The 16,527-nt window shown below is 53.9% G+C and overlaps 2 protein-coding genes across 2 annotated transcripts; both read left to right on the top strand.

The window, feature by feature from the left end:
• The first annotated feature begins 303 nt into the window (after positions 1-303).
• LOC112530163 (SH2B adapter protein 1-like) lies at positions 304-12,469 on the top strand. The gene is made up of 6 exons (XM_040657321.1): positions 304-360; positions 510-597; positions 4,597-4,763; positions 7,568-7,739; positions 9,964-10,027; positions 10,143-12,469. Exons 2-6 carry the CDS (start codon positions 516-518, stop codon positions 10,159-10,161), a joined length of 504 nt encoding a protein of 167 aa, XP_040513255.1. The 5' UTR covers positions 304-360; positions 510-515; the 3' UTR covers positions 10,162-12,469.
• LOC121108962 (LWamide neuropeptides-like) lies at positions 10,202-12,469 on the top strand. Its single transcript, XM_040657320.1, has one exon. The coding sequence runs from the start codon at positions 10,202-10,204 to the stop codon at positions 11,255-11,257; it is 1,056 nt and encodes a 351-aa protein (XP_040513254.1). The 3' UTR covers positions 11,258-12,469.
• Positions 12,470-16,527: the final 4,058 nt, after the last annotated feature.

The following is a 16,527-nucleotide window of genomic DNA, read 5'->3' as shown; positions in this document are numbered from 1 at the left end:
TGGGTCTAAATCCCCCATTTCCCCCCCAAATCCCCCATTATCCCCCCCAAATCCCCCCTTATTCCCCCCCCAAATCCCCCAAATCCCCCATTATCCCCCCCAAATCCCCCCTTATTCCCCCCCAAACCCCCCATTATCCCCCCAAATCCCCCATTATCCCCCCCAAATCCCCCATTTTGGGTCTAAATCCCCCATTTCCCCCCCAAATCCCCCATTTTAACCCCAAATCCCCCATTATCCCCCCCAAATCCCCCCCAAACCCCCCATTTTAACCCCAAATCCCCCCCTTTTTCGGCTCAGCAGCGACGCCCCCCCCCCCTCCACCCCCCCCTTCGGACAGCCCGGAGCCATCGAGCCACGGTGAGTCCCCCAAAACCCCCTTTTTTCACCCCAAAAATCCCCCCCCAAATCCCCCCTTTTCCCCCCCCAAAAATACCCATATTTGTAGGGCCGGATGGCCCCAAACCCTCCCCCCCCCCCCCCCCATTAAACCCATAACGACCCCATAGGTGCTTATGGGGGGCTGCCGGAGCTGCCCCCCCCCCCCCGAGTTGCCCCCCCGGGCCCCTATAGACGATGGAGACCCCGATAGTGCAGGTAAGGATGGGGGGGATTTGGGGTTGTGGGGGGGGGGGACCCCCATTTTGGGGCCATTTCTGCCCTTTTGGGGACCCCATAGGAACCCCATAGGAACCCCATAGGAACCCCATGGGGGGTGGGGGGGATTTGGGGGGGATGAATCCCCATTTTGGGGCCATTTCTGCCCTTTTGGGGACCCCATAGGAACCCCATAGGAACCCCATGGGGGGGGGACCCCAATTTCTGTCCATTTCTGCCCTTTTGGGGACTTTTGGGGACCCCATAGGAACCCCATAGGAACCCCATGGGGGGTGGGGGGGATTTGGGGGGGGGACCCCCATTTTGGGGCCATTTCTGCCCTTTTGGGGACCCCATAGGAACCCCTTAGGAAGCCCATGGGGGGGGGACCCCCATTTTGGGGCCATTTCTGCCCTTTTGGGGACCCCATAGGAACCCCATAGGAACCCCATGGGTCCCTATGGGGTCCCTATGCATCCCTATGAGTCGCTATGGGGTCCCTATGGGATTGGGGGTCCCTATGGGGTCCCAATGTGTGCCTATGGGGTCCCTATGGGATTTGGGGTCCCTATGGGGTCCCAATGTGTCCCTGTGAGTCCCTATGGGGTCCCTAAGGGGTCTCAATGTGTCCTTATGGGTCCCAATGTGTCCCTATGGGTCCCTATGTGTCCTTATGTATCTCTATGGGGTCCCAATGGCTCTCTATGTGTCCCTATGGGGTCGCTATGGGATTTGGGGTCTGTATGGGATTCGGGGTTGCTATGGGGTGTCTGTAGGGTCTGTGTGTCCCGCAGTGGGGCTGCTGGATCACCCCTGGTTCCACGGCACGCTGTGTCTATGGGGTCCCTATGGGTCCCTATGAGTCCCTATGGGGTCCCAATGGGATTTGGGGTCCCTATGGGGTCCCAATGTGTCCCTATGAGTCCTTTTGGGGTCCCTATGGGGTTTGGGGTCCCTATGGGGTCCCAATGTGTCTCTATGGGTCCCAATGTATCCGTATGTGTCCCTATGGGCTCCCAATGGTTCCCTATGTGTCCCTATGGGGTCTGTATGGGATTGGGGGTCCCTATGGGGTTCCAATGTATCCCTTTGTGTCCCTATGGGGTGCCTATGGGATTTTGGGTCCCTATGGGATTTGGGATCCCTATGGGGTCCCAATGTGTCTCTATGGGTCCCAATGTATCCCTATGGCTGCCAATGTGTCCCTATGTGTCCCTATGCGTCCTTATGTATCTCTATGGGGTCCCAATGGCTCTCTATGTGTCCCTATGGGGTCGCTATGGGATTTGGGGTCTGTATGGGATTTGGGGTCGCTATGGGGTCTGTGTGTCCCGCAGTGGGGCTGCTGGATCACCCCTGGTTCCACGGCACGCTGTGTCTATGGGGTCCCTATGGGTCCCTATGAGTCCCTATGGGGTCCCAATGGGATGTGGGGTCCCTATGGGGTCCCAATGTGTCCCTATGGGATTTGGGGTCCCAGTGTGTCCCTATGGGTCCCAATGTATCCCTATGGCTCCCCATGTCTCCCAATGTGTCCCTATGTGTCCTTATGTATCTCTATGGGGTCCCAATGGCTCTCTATGTGTCCCTATGGGGTCGCTATGGGATTTGGGGTCTGTATGGGATTTGGGGTCGCTATGGGGTCTGTGTGTCCCGCAGTGGGGCTGCTGGATCACCCCTGGTTCCACGGCACGCTGTGTCTATGGGGTCCCTATGGGTCCCTATGAGTCCCTATGGGGTCCCAATGTGTCCCTTTGTGTCCCTATGGGGTCCCTATGGGATTTGGGGTCCCTATGGGATTTGGTGTCCCTATGGGGTCCCAATGTGTCTCTATGGGTCCCAATGTATCCCTATGTCTCCCAATGGCTCCCTATGTGTCCCTATGTGTCTCAATGGGTCCCAATGTATCCCTATGGGGTCGCTATGGGATTTGGGGTCTGTATGGGATTTGGGGTCGCTATGGGGTCTGTGTGTCCCGCAGTGGGGCTGCTGGATCACCCCTGGTTCCACGGGACGCTGTGTCTATGGGGTCCCTATGGGTCCCTATGAGTCCCTATGGGGTCCCAATGGGATTTGGGGTCCCTATGGGGTCCCAATGTGTCCCTATGAGTCCTTTTGGGGTCCCTATGGGGTTTGGGGTCCCTATGGGGTCCCAATGTGTCCCTATGGGTCCCAATGTATCCCTATGTGTCCCTATGGGCTCCCAATGGCTCCCTATGTGTCCCTATGGGTCCCAATGTATCTCTATGGCGTCCCCATATATCCCTATGGGATTTGGGGTCTGTATGGGATTTGGGGTCGCTATGGGGTCTGTGTGTGCCGCAGTGGGGCTGCTGGATCACCCCTGGTTCCACGGCACGCTGTGTCTATGGGGTCCCTATGGGTCCCTATGAGTCCCTATGGGGTCCCAATGGGATGTGGGGTCCCTATGGGGTCCCAATGTGTCCCTATGAGTCCCTATGGGGTCCCTATGGGGTTTGGGGTCCCTATGGGGTCCCAATGTGTCCCTATGGGTCCCAATGTATCCCTATGGCTGCCAATGGCTCCCAATGGCTCCCTATGTGTCCCTATGCGTCCTTATGTATCTCTATGGGGTCCCAATGGCTCTCTATGTGTCCCTATGGGGTCGCTATGGGATTTGGGGTCTGTATGGGATGTGGGGTCGCTATGGGGTCTGTGTGTCCCGCAGTGGGGCTGCTGGATCACCCCTGGTTCCACGGCACTCTGTGTCTATGGGGTCCCTATGGGATTTGGGGTCCCAATGTGTCCCTATGGGTCCCAATGTATCCCTATGGCTGCCAATGGCTCCCAATGTGTCCCTATGTGTCCCTATGGGGTCCCTATGGGATTTGGGGTCCCAATGTGTCCCTATGGGTCCCAATGTATCCCTATGGCTGCCAATGGCTCCCAATGTGTCCCTTTGTGTCCCTATGGGGTCCCTATGGGATTTGGGGTCCCTATGGGATTTGGGGTCCCTATGGGGTCCCAATGTGTCCCTATGGGTGCCAATGTATCCCTATGTCTCCCAATGGCTCCCTATGTGTCCCTATGTGTCTCAATGGGTCCCAATGTATCCCTATGGGGTCGCTATGGGATTTGGGGTTTGTATGGGATGTGGGGTCGCTATGGGGTCTGTGTGTCCCGCAGTGGGGCTGCTGGATCACCCCTGGTTCCACGGCACGCTGTGTCTATGGGGTCCCTATGGGTCCCTCTGAGTCCCTATGGGGTCCCAATGGGATTTGGGGTCCCTATGGGGTCCCAATGTGTCCCTATGAGTCCCTATGGGGTCCCTATGGGGTTTGGGGTCCCTATGGGGTCCCAATGTGTCCCTATGGGTCCCAATGTATCCCTATGGCTGCCAATGGCTCCCAATGGCTCCCTATGTGTCCCTATGCGTCCTTATGTATCTCTATGGGGTCCCAATGGCTCTCTATGTGTCCCTATGGGGTCGCTATGGGATTTGGGGTCTGTATGGGATTTGGGGTCGCTATGGGGTCTGTGTGTCCCGCAGTGGGGCTGCTGGATCACCCCTGGTTCCACGGCACGCTGTGTCTATGGGGTCCCTATGGGATTTGGGGTCCCAATGTGTCCCTATGGGTCCCAATGGGGTCCCTATGGGTTGTGGGGTCCCTATGGGGTTCCAATGTGTCCCTATGGGATTTGGGGTTCCAGTGTGTTCCTATGGGTCCCAATGTGTCTCTATGGGTCCCAATGTATCCCTATGTGTCCCTATGTGCTCCCAATGGCTCCCAATGGCTCCCAATGTGTCCCTATGTGTCCCTATGGGGTCGCTATGGGATTTGGGGTCCCTATGGGATTGGGGGTCCCTATGAGGTCCCAGTGTGTCCCTATGGGGTCGCTATGGGATTTGGGGTCCCAATGGCTCCCAATGGTTCTCAATGTGACCCTATACATATCAATGGGGTCCCTATGGGGTCGCTATGGGATTTGGGGTCCCTATGGGATTTGGGGTCGCTATGGGGTCTGTGTGTCCCGCAGTGGGGCTGCTGGATCACCCCTGGTTCCACGGCACTCTGTCCCGGCTGCGGGCGGCCCAATTGGTTCTGGCGGGCGGCGCCGGAGCTCACGGCGTCTTCCTGGTGAGGCAGAGTGAGACCCGGCGGGGAGAGTTCGTCCTCACCTTCAACTTCCAGGGCAAGGCCAAGGTGAGGCCTAATCCCAATCCTAATCCCCCTAATCCCGGCCCTAAACCCAGTAATCCGGGCTTTAAACCCGATAATCCCAGCCCTAATCCCTGGAATCCCACTCCTAAGCACCGTAATCCCTGGAATCCCGGCCCTAATCCCCGTAATCCCGGCCCTAATCCCTGGAATCCCACTCCTAAGCACCGTAATCCCTCTAATCCCAACCCTAATCCCCCTAATCCCAGCCCTAAACCCGGTAATTCTGGCCCTAATCCCTGTAATCCCAGTCCTAATCCCCGTAATCCCTGTAATCCCTGTTTTAGCTCTGTAATCCCGGCCTTAATCCCCGTAATCCTTCTAATCCCAATCCTAATCCCCCTAATCCCGGCCCTAATCCCCGTAATCCCGGCCCTAATCCCTGGAATCCCACTCCTAAGCACCGTAATCCCACTAATCCCAGCCCTAATCCCTCTAATTCCAGCCCTAACCCTGTATTCCCAGCCCTAACCCTGTATTCCCAGCCTTAATCCTGGTAATCCCAGCCCTAATCCTTCTAATCCCAATCCTAATCCCCCTAATCCCGGCCCTAAACCCAGTAATCCGGGCTTTAAACCCGATAATCCCAGCCCTAATCCCTGGAATCCCACTCCTAAGCACCGTAATCCCTGGAATCCCGGCCCTAATCCCCGTAATCCCGGCCCTAATCCCTGGAATCCCACTCCTAAGCACCGTAATCCCTCTAATCCCAACCCTAATCCCCCTAATCCCAGCCCTAAACCCGGTAATTCCGGCCCTAATCCCTGGAATCCCACTCCTAAGCACCGTAATCCCACTAATCCCAGCCCTAATCCCTCTAATTCCAGCCCTAACCCTGTATTCCCAGCCCTAACCCTGTATTCCCAGCCTTAATCCTGGTAATCCCAGCCCTAATCCTTCTAATCCCAATCCTAATCCCCCTAATCCCGGCCCTAAACCCAGTAATCCGGGCTTTAAACCCGATAATCCCAGCCCTAATTCCTGGAATCCCACTCCTAAGCACTGTAATCCCTCTAATCCCGGCCCTAATCCCTCTAATCCTGGCCCTAATCCCTGGAATCCCACTCCTAAGAACAGTAATCCCTGGAATCCCAGCCCTAATCCCTCTAATTCCAGCCCTAACCCTGTATTCCCAGCCCTAACCCTGTATTCCCAGCCTTAATCCTGGTAATCCCAGCCCTAATCCTTCTAATCCCAATCCTAATCCCCCTAATCCCGGCCCTAAACCCAGTAATCCGGGCTTTAAACCCGATAATCCCAGCCCTAATTCCTGGAATCCCACTCCTAAGCACCGTAATCCCTGGAATCCCGGCCCTAATCCCTGAAATCCCACTCCTAAGCACTGTAATCCCTCTAATCCCGGCCCTAATCCCTCTAATCCTGGCCCTAATCCCTGGAATCCCACTCCTAAGAACAGTAATCCCTGGAATCCCAGCCCTAATCCTTTTAATCCCAACCCTAATACCCGTAATCCCTCTAATCCCAACCCTAATCCCAATCCTAATCCCAGCCCTAAACCTGGTAATTCCGGCCCTAATCCCTGTAATCCCAGTCCTAAGCACCGTAATCCCTGTAATCCCTGTTTTAGCTCTGTAATCCCGGCCTTAATCCCCGTAATCCTGCTAATCCCAATCCTAATCCCCCTAATCCCGGCCCTAATCCCCGTAATCCCTCTAATCCCAATCCTAATCCCCCTAATCCCGGCCCTAATCCCCATAATCCCGGCCCTAATCCCTGGAATCCCACTCCTAAACACCGTAATCCTTCTAATCCCAGCCCTAATCCCTCTAGTTCCAGCCCTAATCCCACTAATCTCGGCCCTAATCCCTGTAATCCCACTCCTAAGCACCGTAATCCCTGGAATCCCAATCCTAATCCCCATAATCCCGGCCCTAAGACCGGTAATCCCGGCCCTAATCCCTGAAATCCCACTCCTAAGCACCGTAATCCCTCTAATCCCAACCCTAATCCCCCTAATCCCGGCCCTAAGCACCGTAATCCTTCTAATCCCAATCCTAATCCCCCTAATCCCGGCCCTAATCCCGGTAATCCCGGCCCTAATCCCTTAATCCCAACCCTAATCCCCGTAATCCCTCTAATACCAGCCCTAGTTCCTAATCCATAATCCCAGCCTCCCTGCCCCATAATCCCGGCCTCTCTGCCCCATAATCCCAGCTCCCATGCCCTAATCCTGTCTCCCACACCCGAATCCCTCGTTCCCATCCCATTAATCCCTCCCTGCCCCATAATCCCAGCCTCCCCACCCCATTAATCCCGGCCTCCCCACCCCATAATCCCAGTTCCCCACCCCATAATCCCTCATCCCTATCCCATTAATCCCCCCCTGCCCCATAATCCTGGCCTCCCCACCCCATAATCCCAGCTCCTGTACCCCAATCCCGCACCCCAATCCCATTAATTCCCCCCTGCCCCATAATCCCGGCCTCCCTGCCCCATAATCCCAGCCTCCCCACCCTATAATCCCAGCTCCTCTTCCCCAATCCCGCACCCCCATCCCATTAATCCCCCCCTGCCCCATAATCCTTGCCTCCCCACCCCATTAATCCCGGCCTCCCCACCCCATAATCCCAGTTCCCCACCCCATAATCCCTCATTCCCATCCCATTAATCCCCCCCGCCCCATAATCCCGCCCCCCCCACCCCATAATCCCAACTCCCACACCCTAATCCCGCATCCTCATCCCACTAATACCTCCTACCCCACAATCCCGACCTCCGTGCCCCATAATCCCGACCTCCCCGCCCCATAATCCCGGCTAATCCCACAGCACCTGCGGCTGTCCCTGAACGAGGAGGCTCAATGCCGGGTTCAGCACCTTTGGTTCCAGAGCATCTTTGATATGCTGGAGCACTTCCGGGTGCACCCCATCCCCCTGGAGTCGGGGGGCACCAGTGATGTCACCCTGGTCAGCTACGTGGTGGCCGCCCAGAGACCCCCGGGTGAGGGGTTGGGGGGGGTGGAGATGCGGGATTAAGGGGTGGGAGTTGGGATTATGGGGCGGGGAGGATGGGATTATGGGGCAGGGGGGGATAAATGGGATGAGGATGTGGGATTAGGGGGTGGGAGATGGGATTATGGGGCGGGGAGGATGGGATTATGGGGCAGGGGGGGATTAGTGGGATGAGGATGCAGGATTGGGGTACAGGAGCTGGGATTATGGGGTGGGGAGGATGGGATTATGGGGAAGGGGGTTTATTAATGGGATGAGGATGCGGGATTAGGGGGTGGGAGCTGGGATTATGGGGCGGGGAGGATGGGATTATGGGGCAGGGGGGGATTAGTGGGATGAGGATGCGGGATTGGGGAACAGGAGGCCAGGATTATGGGGCAGGGAGGCTGGGATTACGGGGCAGGGGGGGATAAATGGGATGAGGATGTGGGATTAGGGGGTGGGAGCTGGGATTATGGGGCGGGGAGGATGGGATTATGGGGCAGGGGGGGATTAGTGGGATGAGGATGCGGGATTGGGGAACAGGAGGCCAGGATTATGGGGCAGGGAGGCTGGGATTATGGGGTAGGGGGGATTAATGGGATGGGGGTGAGGGATTGGGGTACAGGAGGCCGGGATTATGGGGCAGACAGGCTGGGATTATGGGGCAGGGAGGCCGGGATTATGGGGCAGGGGGGGATTAATGGGATGGGGATGAGGGATTAGGAGGTGGGAGTTGGGATTATGGGGTGGAGAGGATGGGATTATGGGGCAGGGGGGGATAAATGGGATGAGGATGCGGGATTACGGGGTGGGAGCTGGGATTATGGGGCGGGGAGGCCGGGATTATGGGGCAGGGAGGGATTAGTGGGATGAGGATGCGGGATTGGGGAACAGGAGGCCGGGATTATGGGGCAGGGAGGCTGGGATTACGGGGCAGGGGGGGATAAATGGGATGAGGATGTGGGATTGGGGTACAGGAGCTGGGATTATGGGGTGGAGAGGATGGGATTATGGGGCAGGGGGGGATAAATGGGATGAGGATGCGGGATTAGGGGGTGGGAGCTGGGATTATGGGGCGGGGAGGATGGGATTATGGGGCAGGGGGGGATTAGTGGGATGAGGATGCGGGATTGGGGAACAGGAGGCCAGGATTATGGGGCAGGGAGGCTGGGATTATGGGGTAGGGGGGATTAATGGGATGGGGGTGAGGGATTGGGGTACAGGAGGCCGGGATTATGGGGCAGACAGGCTGGGATTATGGGGCAGGGAGGCCGGGATTATGGGGCAGGGGGGGATTAATGGGATGGGGATGAGGGATTAGGAGGTGGGAGTTGGGATTATGGGGTGGAGAGGATGGGATTATGGGGCAGGGGGGGATTAGTGGGGTGAGGATGCGGGATTGGGGGGTGGGAGATGGGATTATGGGGCAGGGAGGATGGGATTACGGGGCAGGGGGGGATTAGTGGGATGAGGATGCGGGATTGGGGTACAGGAGGCTGGGATTATGGGGCAGGGAGGCCGGGATTATGGGGCAGGGGGGGATTAATGGGATGGGGATGAGGGATTAGGGGGTGGGAGTTGGGATTACGGGGCAGGGAGGCCGGGATTATGGGGCAGGGGGGGATTAATGTGATGGGGATGAGTGATTAGGGGGTGGGAGTTGGGATTATGGGGCAGGGAGGCCGGGATTATGGGGCAGGACGTGTGAGATTATTGGGTTATGAGGTCTTTGGGATGCTGGGAGTGGGATTGTGTGGGTTATGGGGGTGTTCGGGGGGCAGGGGGTGGGATTTGGGGGATCGTGGGGTGTGGGATTATGAGGTTATGGGGTGTTTGGGATGTGGGGGGTGGGATTATGCGGGTTACGGGGGTGTGGGGAGGTGGGATTATGGGCTTATGGGGTTATCGGCTGTGGGATTATGAGATTATGGGGTTTTTGGGATGTGGGGGGTGGTATTATGCAGACTATGGGGGTGTGGGGAGGTGGGATTATGGGATTATGGGGTCATCGGTTGTGGGATTATGGGTTTATGGGGTGGTTGGGTTGTGGGATTATAGGGCTATGGGGTTGTAGGATGTGGGGAGATGGGATTAGAGGGCTACATGGGGCTGGAAGTGTGGGATTAAGATGAATTATGGGGATATTTGAGTCCGGGTGCTTAGGCGGGATTATGGGATTAAGTGGAATGATGGGATTCAGATTAGGATTACGACCCGTTCACCCCCCCCAGATTACCACGGGACGCCCCCCCCAGGCCGGGAGCGCTCCGGCAGCCGCTGTGATGCCCCCCCCGAGTGAGTGCCGTCCCCCCATAATCCCATAATCCCCTAATCCCACATATCCTAATCCCGGGATGGGGTCACACTGATGACCCCCCCCCCTCCCCGTTACCTCTCCGTCATCTCATAGGGCCGAGCACCTCCCGTAGGGGGGCCTCCAGCCAGATTATGGGGAGCTAATCCTGGATTATGGGGTCCCTGCTCTGGATTATGGGCACCTCAACGCGGATTATGGGCTCACAGCTCAGATTATGGGCACTCCAACCTGGATTATGGGCATTTCAAGCTGGATTATGGGATCACGCTCTGGATTACGCACCCACATCCCAGATTATGGGCACCCCAACCTGGATTATGGCGTCACACCCTGGATTATGGGCATCTCAACCTGGATTATGGGATCACACTCTGGATTATGGGCCCACATCCCGGATTGTGGGGTCACACCCTGGATTATGGGCGCCCCAATCCGGATTATGGGGTCACACCCTGGATTATGAGCACTCCAACCCGGATTATGGGCATCTCAACCCGGATTATGGGCCCCCCAACCCGGATTATGGGCATCTCAACTTAGATTATGGGCTCACACCCTGGATTATGGGCACTCCAACCCGGATTATGGGCATCTCAACCCGGATTATGGGCACCTCAACCGGGATTATGGGGTCACACCCTGGATTATGGGCACTCCAACCCGGATTATGGGCATCTCAACCCGGATTATGGGCACCCCAATCCGGATTATGGGGTCACACCCTGGATTATGGACACCCCAACCCAGATTATGGGCATCTCAACCCGGATTATGAGGATACTCCTGGATTATCCATCCATCTTCTCGATAAAGGGCATCCCCCCCCCCCCCGGATTATGGGTATTTGCACCCGGATTATGGGCAGCCCAAGCCCAGATTATGAAGAGGCCCCTGGATTATGGGGCCTCACTGTGGATTATGAACACTACAAAGCTGGATTATGGGCCTCACTCTGGATTATGAACACTACAAAGCTGGATTATGGGATCCTCCTGGATTACGAGCCCCCCCCTTTGGACTGTGGGGCTCCAATCCCAGATTATGGGTGCACCATTCCCAGATTACGGGGTCCTCCTGGTTTCTGTGACTCCAAATGCAGATTAGGGGGACCCCCCCATGGGATTATGGTCATTTCATCCCTGGATTTCGGGGTTCAGCCCCAGATTATGGCATTCCCTGGATTATGGCACACTAAATCTGGATTATAAAACACTACGTCCGGATTATGAGACTGAATCCCGGATTATGGGGATCCCTCGGAGTGTGGATCCCTAATCTGAGATTATGGGCCTCTAATCTGAATCTATAGGCCTCTAATCCCATCTTTTGGGACTCCCATCCCAGATTATGGAGGTCTAATCCCATATTATGGGTCTCTAATATGGGATTAGGGGATCGCAATCCCAGATTATGGGGTTTCCCCCAGATTATGGGCCTCTAATCTCGGGTTCTGGGACTCCCATTAGGAATTACGGCACTGTAGTCTTGTATTATGGGGTGTATCCCCATATTATTGGTCTTCAATGTGGGATTAGGGGATTGCAATGCCAGATTATGGGGTTTCCTTACATAGTAGGTCTGTAATATAGGATTACGGGACTCTAATCCCATATTATGGGCCTCTAATCCCATATTAAGGCTCTCTAATCCCACATTATAGACTGTAATCCCAGATAAAGGCTCTCTAATCCCGTACTAAGGGCCTTTAATCCCATATTATGGACTGCAATCCCAGATTAAGGGTCCCTAATCCCATATTAAGGCTCTCTAATCCCACATTATGGATTGTAATCCCAGATTAAGGCTCTCTAATCCCGTATTATGGTCTGTAATCCCAGGTTAAGAGTTCCTAATCCCATATTATAGGCTGTAATCCCAGATTAAGGCTCTCTAATCCCATATTATGGGCTGCAATCCCAGATTAAGGCTCTCTAATCCCATATTATGGGCTGCAATCCCAGATTAAGGGTCTCTAATCCCATATTATGGGCTGCAATCCCAGATTAAGGGTCCCTAATCCCATATTATGGGCTGTAATCCCAGATTAAGGGTCCCTAATCCCATATTATGGTCTCTAATCCCAGATTAAGGCTCTCTAATCCCATATTATGGTCTCTAATCCCAGATTAAGGGTCTCTAATCCCATATTATGGGCTGTAATCCCATATTAAGGGTCTCTAATCCCATATTATGGGCTGTAATCCCAGATTAAGGCTCTCTAATCCCGGATTAAGGACCATAATCCCGGATTATGGGATCTCCCCACAAAACCACAGCAGCGTTGGGTCCCAATTTCTTTATTTTCCACCCCAAAAATTGAACCCCCCCCCCCCCCCCAAAAAAAAGGCAAAAAACCCCAAAATCGGTAAAAGCGCCGTTTGTACAGAAGTGCAATTTTCAAAGAAAAGCTCCAAAATGAACCCGAAATATTTGGGGCTGTTTTTGGGGTCATTTGGGGGTAATTTTGGGGTTATTCAGGGGGGGGGGGGGGGGTGGGGTTATTTGGGACCATTTGGGGCAATTTTGGGGTTATTTGGGGCAATTTTGGGGTTATTTGGGGGTTATTTGGGGCCATTTGGGCCATTTTGGGGTTATTTGGGGCAATTTTGGGGTTATTTGGGGGTTATTTGGGGCCATTTGGGCCATTTTGGGGCCATTTCGGGCAATTTTGGGGTTATTTGGGGCCATTTTGGGGTTATTTGGGGGCAAATTTGGGGATTATTTAGGGCTGATTTTGGGGTTATTTGGGGGCAAATTTGGGGTTATTTGGGGGCGGTTTTGGGGTTATTTGGGGCAATTTGGGGGTATTTCAGGGCGGTTTTGGGCTATTTGGGACCATTTTGGGCAATTTTGGGGTTATTTGGGGACAAATTTGGGGCAATTTGGGGTCATTTGGGGCAATTTTGGGGTTATTTGCGGGCGGTTTTGGGGTTATTTGGGGCCATTTTTGGGCAATTTTGGGGTCATTTTGGGGCAAATTTGGGGCAATTTTGGGGTTATTTCAGGGCGGTTTTGGGGTTATTTGGGACCATTTGGGGCAATTTTGGGGTTATTTGGGGGCAATTTTGGGGTTATTTGGGGTGATTTTGAAGATATTTGGGGCCATTTCGGGCAATTTTGGGGTTATTTGGGGCCATTTTGGGCCATTTGGGGATTATTTGGGGGCAAATTTGGGGATTATTTAGGGCTGATTTTGGGGCATTTGGGGGCAATTTGGGGTTTTTAGGGCCGATTTTGGGGCATTTGGGGGCAATTTGGGGTTTTTAGGGCCGATTTGGGGGCATTTGAGGGCAATTTGGGGTTTTTTAGGGTTGATTTTGGGGCATTTGGGGGCAATTTGGGGTTATTAGGGCCGATTTTGGGGCATTTGGGGGCAATTTGGTGTTTTTAGGGCCGTTTTGGGGGTATTTGGGGGCATTTGGGGATTTTTAGGGCCGATTTTGGGGTCATTTTGTGTCAATTTGGTGTTTTTAGGGCTGATTTGGGGCATTTGGGGTCAATTTGGGGCAATTTGGTGTTTCTAGGGCTGATTTTGGGGTCATTTGGGGGCAATTTGGGGTTTTTAGGGCCGATTTTGAGGCAATTTGGGTCAGTTTGGGTCAATTTGGGGTCAATTTAGGGCAATTTGGGGTTTTTAGGGCTGATTTTGGGGCATTTTGGGTCAATTTTGGGTTTTTAGGGCTGATTTTGGGGCATTTGAGGGCAATTTGGGGTTTTTAGGGCTGATTTTGGGGCATTTTGGGTCAATTTTGGGTTTTTAGGGCTGATTTTGGGGCATTTGAGGGCAATTTGGGGTTTTTAGGGCTGTTTTGGGGTCATTTTGGGTCAATTTGGTGTTTTTAGGGCTGATTTTGGGGCATTTGGGGGCAATTTGGGGTTTTTAGGGCCGATTTTGGGGCATTTGGGGGCAATTTGGGGATTTTAGGGCCGATTTTGGGGCATTTGGGGGCAATTTGGGGTTTTTAGGGCCGATTTTGGGGCATTTGAGGGCAATTTGGGGGTTTTTAGGACTGATTTTGGGGTCAATTTGGGTCAATTTGGGTTTTTTAGGGTCGATTTTGGGGCATTTGGGGGCAATTTGGGGTTTTTAGGGCCGATTTTGGGGCATTTGGGGGCAATGTGGGGTTTTTAGGGCCAATTTTGGGGCCATTTGGGGGCAATTTGGGGTTTTTAGGGCCGATTTTGGGGCATTTGGGGGCAATTTGGGGTTTTTAGGGCCGATTTTGGGGCATTTGAGGGCAATTTGGGGGTTTTTAGGACTGATTTTGGGGTCAATTTGGGTCAATTTGGGTTTTTTAGGGTCGATTTTGGGGCATTTGGGGGCAATTTGGGGTTTTTAGGGCCGATTTTGGGGCATTTGGGGGCAATTTGGGGTTTTTAGGGCCGATTTTGGGGCCATTTGGGGGCAATTTGGGGTTTTTAGGGCCGATTTTGGGGCATTTGGGGGCAATTTGGGGTTTTTAGGGCCGATTTTGGGGCATTTGAGGGCAATTTGGGGGTTTTTAGGACTGATTTTGGGGTCAATTTGGGTCAATTCGGGTTTTTTAGGGTCGATTTTGGGGCATTTGGGGGCAATTTGGGGTTTTTAGGGCCGATTTTGGGGCATTTGGGGGCAATGTGGGGTTTTTAGGGCCAATTTTGGGGCCATTTGGGGGCAATTTGGGGTTTTTAGGGTCGATTTTGGGGCATTTGGGGGCAATTTGGGGTTTTAGGGCTGATTTTGGGGCATTTGGGGTTTTCTGGGGGTGGATTTGGGGCCAATTCTGGGTCAATTTGGGGCGGTTTTGGTGCATTTTGGGGTCATTTCCCAATTTGGGGCCATTTTGGGTCCATTTCCCCCCATTTAGGGCCATTTTGGGGTCAATTCACCCCATATCCCCCAATTTAGGGCCATTTGGGTCCCATTTCCCCCAATTTTGGGGGCCATTTCCCCCCATTTAGGGCCATTTTGGGTCCATTTCCCCCAATTTTGGGTCAATTCCTCCCATTTGGGGTCCATTTCCCCCCATTTAGGGCCATTTTGGGCTCCATTCACCCCAATTTGGGGCCATTTAGGGTCAATTCCCCCCAATTTGGGTTCATTTCCCCCGATTTAGGGCCATTTTGGGCCCATTTCCCCCCATTTAGGGCAATTTTGGGGTCAATTCACCCCATATCCCCCCATTTAGGGCCATTTGGGTCCCATTTCCCCCAATTTTGGGGTCCATTTCCCCCCATTTAGGGTCATTTTGGTCCCATTTCCCCCCATTTAGGGCCATTTTGGGCCCATTTCCCCCATTTAGGGCCATTTGGGGCCCATTTCCCCCCATTTAGGGACATTTTGGGGTCCATTTCCCCCATTTTGGGCCATTTGGGGTCCTTTTCCCCCCATTTATAGCCATTTTGGGGTCAATTCACCCCCATTTCCCCCTTTTGGGTCCATTTCCCCCCATTTAGGGCCATTTTGGGGTCCATTCACCCCAATTTCCCCCTTTTGGGTCCATTTCCCCCAATTTGGGGCCATTTTGGGGTCACTTTCCCCATTTGGGGCCATTTTGGGTCTATTTCCCCCCATTTAGGGCCATTTTGGGGTCAATTCCCCCCAATTTGGGTCCATTTCCCCCCATTTAGGGCCATTTTGGGTCCGTTTTCCCCCATTTATGGCCATTTTGGTCCCATTTCTCCCCATTTTGGGGTCATTTCCTCCCATTTGGGTCCATTTCCCCCCATTTTGGGTCCATTTTGGGTCCATTTCCCCCAATTTAGGGCCATTTGGGGTCCATTTTCCCCCATTTAGGGCCATTTTGTGCCCGTTTTCCCCCTTTTGGGACCATTTCCCCCCATTTAGGGCCATTTTGGTCCCATTTCCCCCCATTTAGAGCCATTTGGGGCCCATTTCTCCCCATTTAGGGTCATTCGGGGTCCATTTCCCCCCATTTAGGGCCATTTGGGGTCCATTTCCCCCATTTATGGCCATTTTGGGCCCATTTCCCCCCATTTTGGGGTCAATTCCTCCCATTTGGGTGCATTTCCCCCCATTTAGGGCCATTTGGGTCCATTTCCCCCCATTTAGGGTCATTTGGGGTCCATTTCCCCCCATTTAGGGCCATTTTGGGCCCATTTCTCCCCATTTTGGGGTCAATTCCCCCCAATTTGGGTCCATTCCCACCATTTTGGGTCCATTTGGGGTCCATTTCCCCCCATTTAGGGCCATTTTGGGCCCATTTCCCCCATTTAGGGCCATTTTGGGCCCATTTCTCCCCATTTTGGGGTCAATTCCCCCCATTTTGGGTCCATTTCCCCCATTTAGGGCCATTTTGGGGTCAATTCCCCCCCATTTAGGGCCATTTGGGGCCCATTTCCCCCCATTTAGGGCCATTTTCCCCCATTTAGGGCCATTTTGGGCCCATTTCTCCCCATTTTGGGGTCAATTCCTCCCATTTGGGGTCCATTTCCCCCCATTTAGGGCCATTTTGGGGTCCATTTCCCCCCATTTAGG

Source organism: Gallus gallus, unplaced genomic scaffold, assembly GCF_016699485.2.
Source record: "Gallus gallus isolate bGalGal1 unplaced genomic scaffold, bGalGal1.mat.broiler.GRCg7b scaffold_121, whole genome shotgun sequence".
In the NCBI taxonomy this organism is placed as follows: Eukaryota; Metazoa; Chordata; class Aves; order Galliformes; family Phasianidae; genus Gallus; species Gallus gallus.
The sequence above is the reverse complement of the archived record's forward strand: the minus strand, read 5'-3'. Positions and strand labels throughout refer to the sequence as shown.

Bases quoted from the DNA above. Each gene is read 5' to 3' on its own strand.
- LOC112530163 (XM_040657321.1), top strand. From the start codon at position 516: ATGGGGGGCTGCCGGAGCTGCCCCCCCCCCCCCGAGTTGCCCCCCCGG. The intron at 598-4,596 runs GTAAGGATGGGG...TGTGTCCCGCAG, and splicing joins TGGAGACCCCGATAGTGCAG to TGGGGCTGCTGGATCACCCC. The intron at 4,764-7,567 runs GTGAGGCCTAAT...CTAATCCCACAG, and splicing joins ACTTCCAGGGCAAGGCCAAG to CACCTGCGGCTGTCCCTGAA.
- LOC121108962 (XM_040657320.1), top strand. From the start codon at position 10,202: ATGGGGTCCCTGCTCTGGATTATGGGCACCTCAACGCGGATTATGGGC.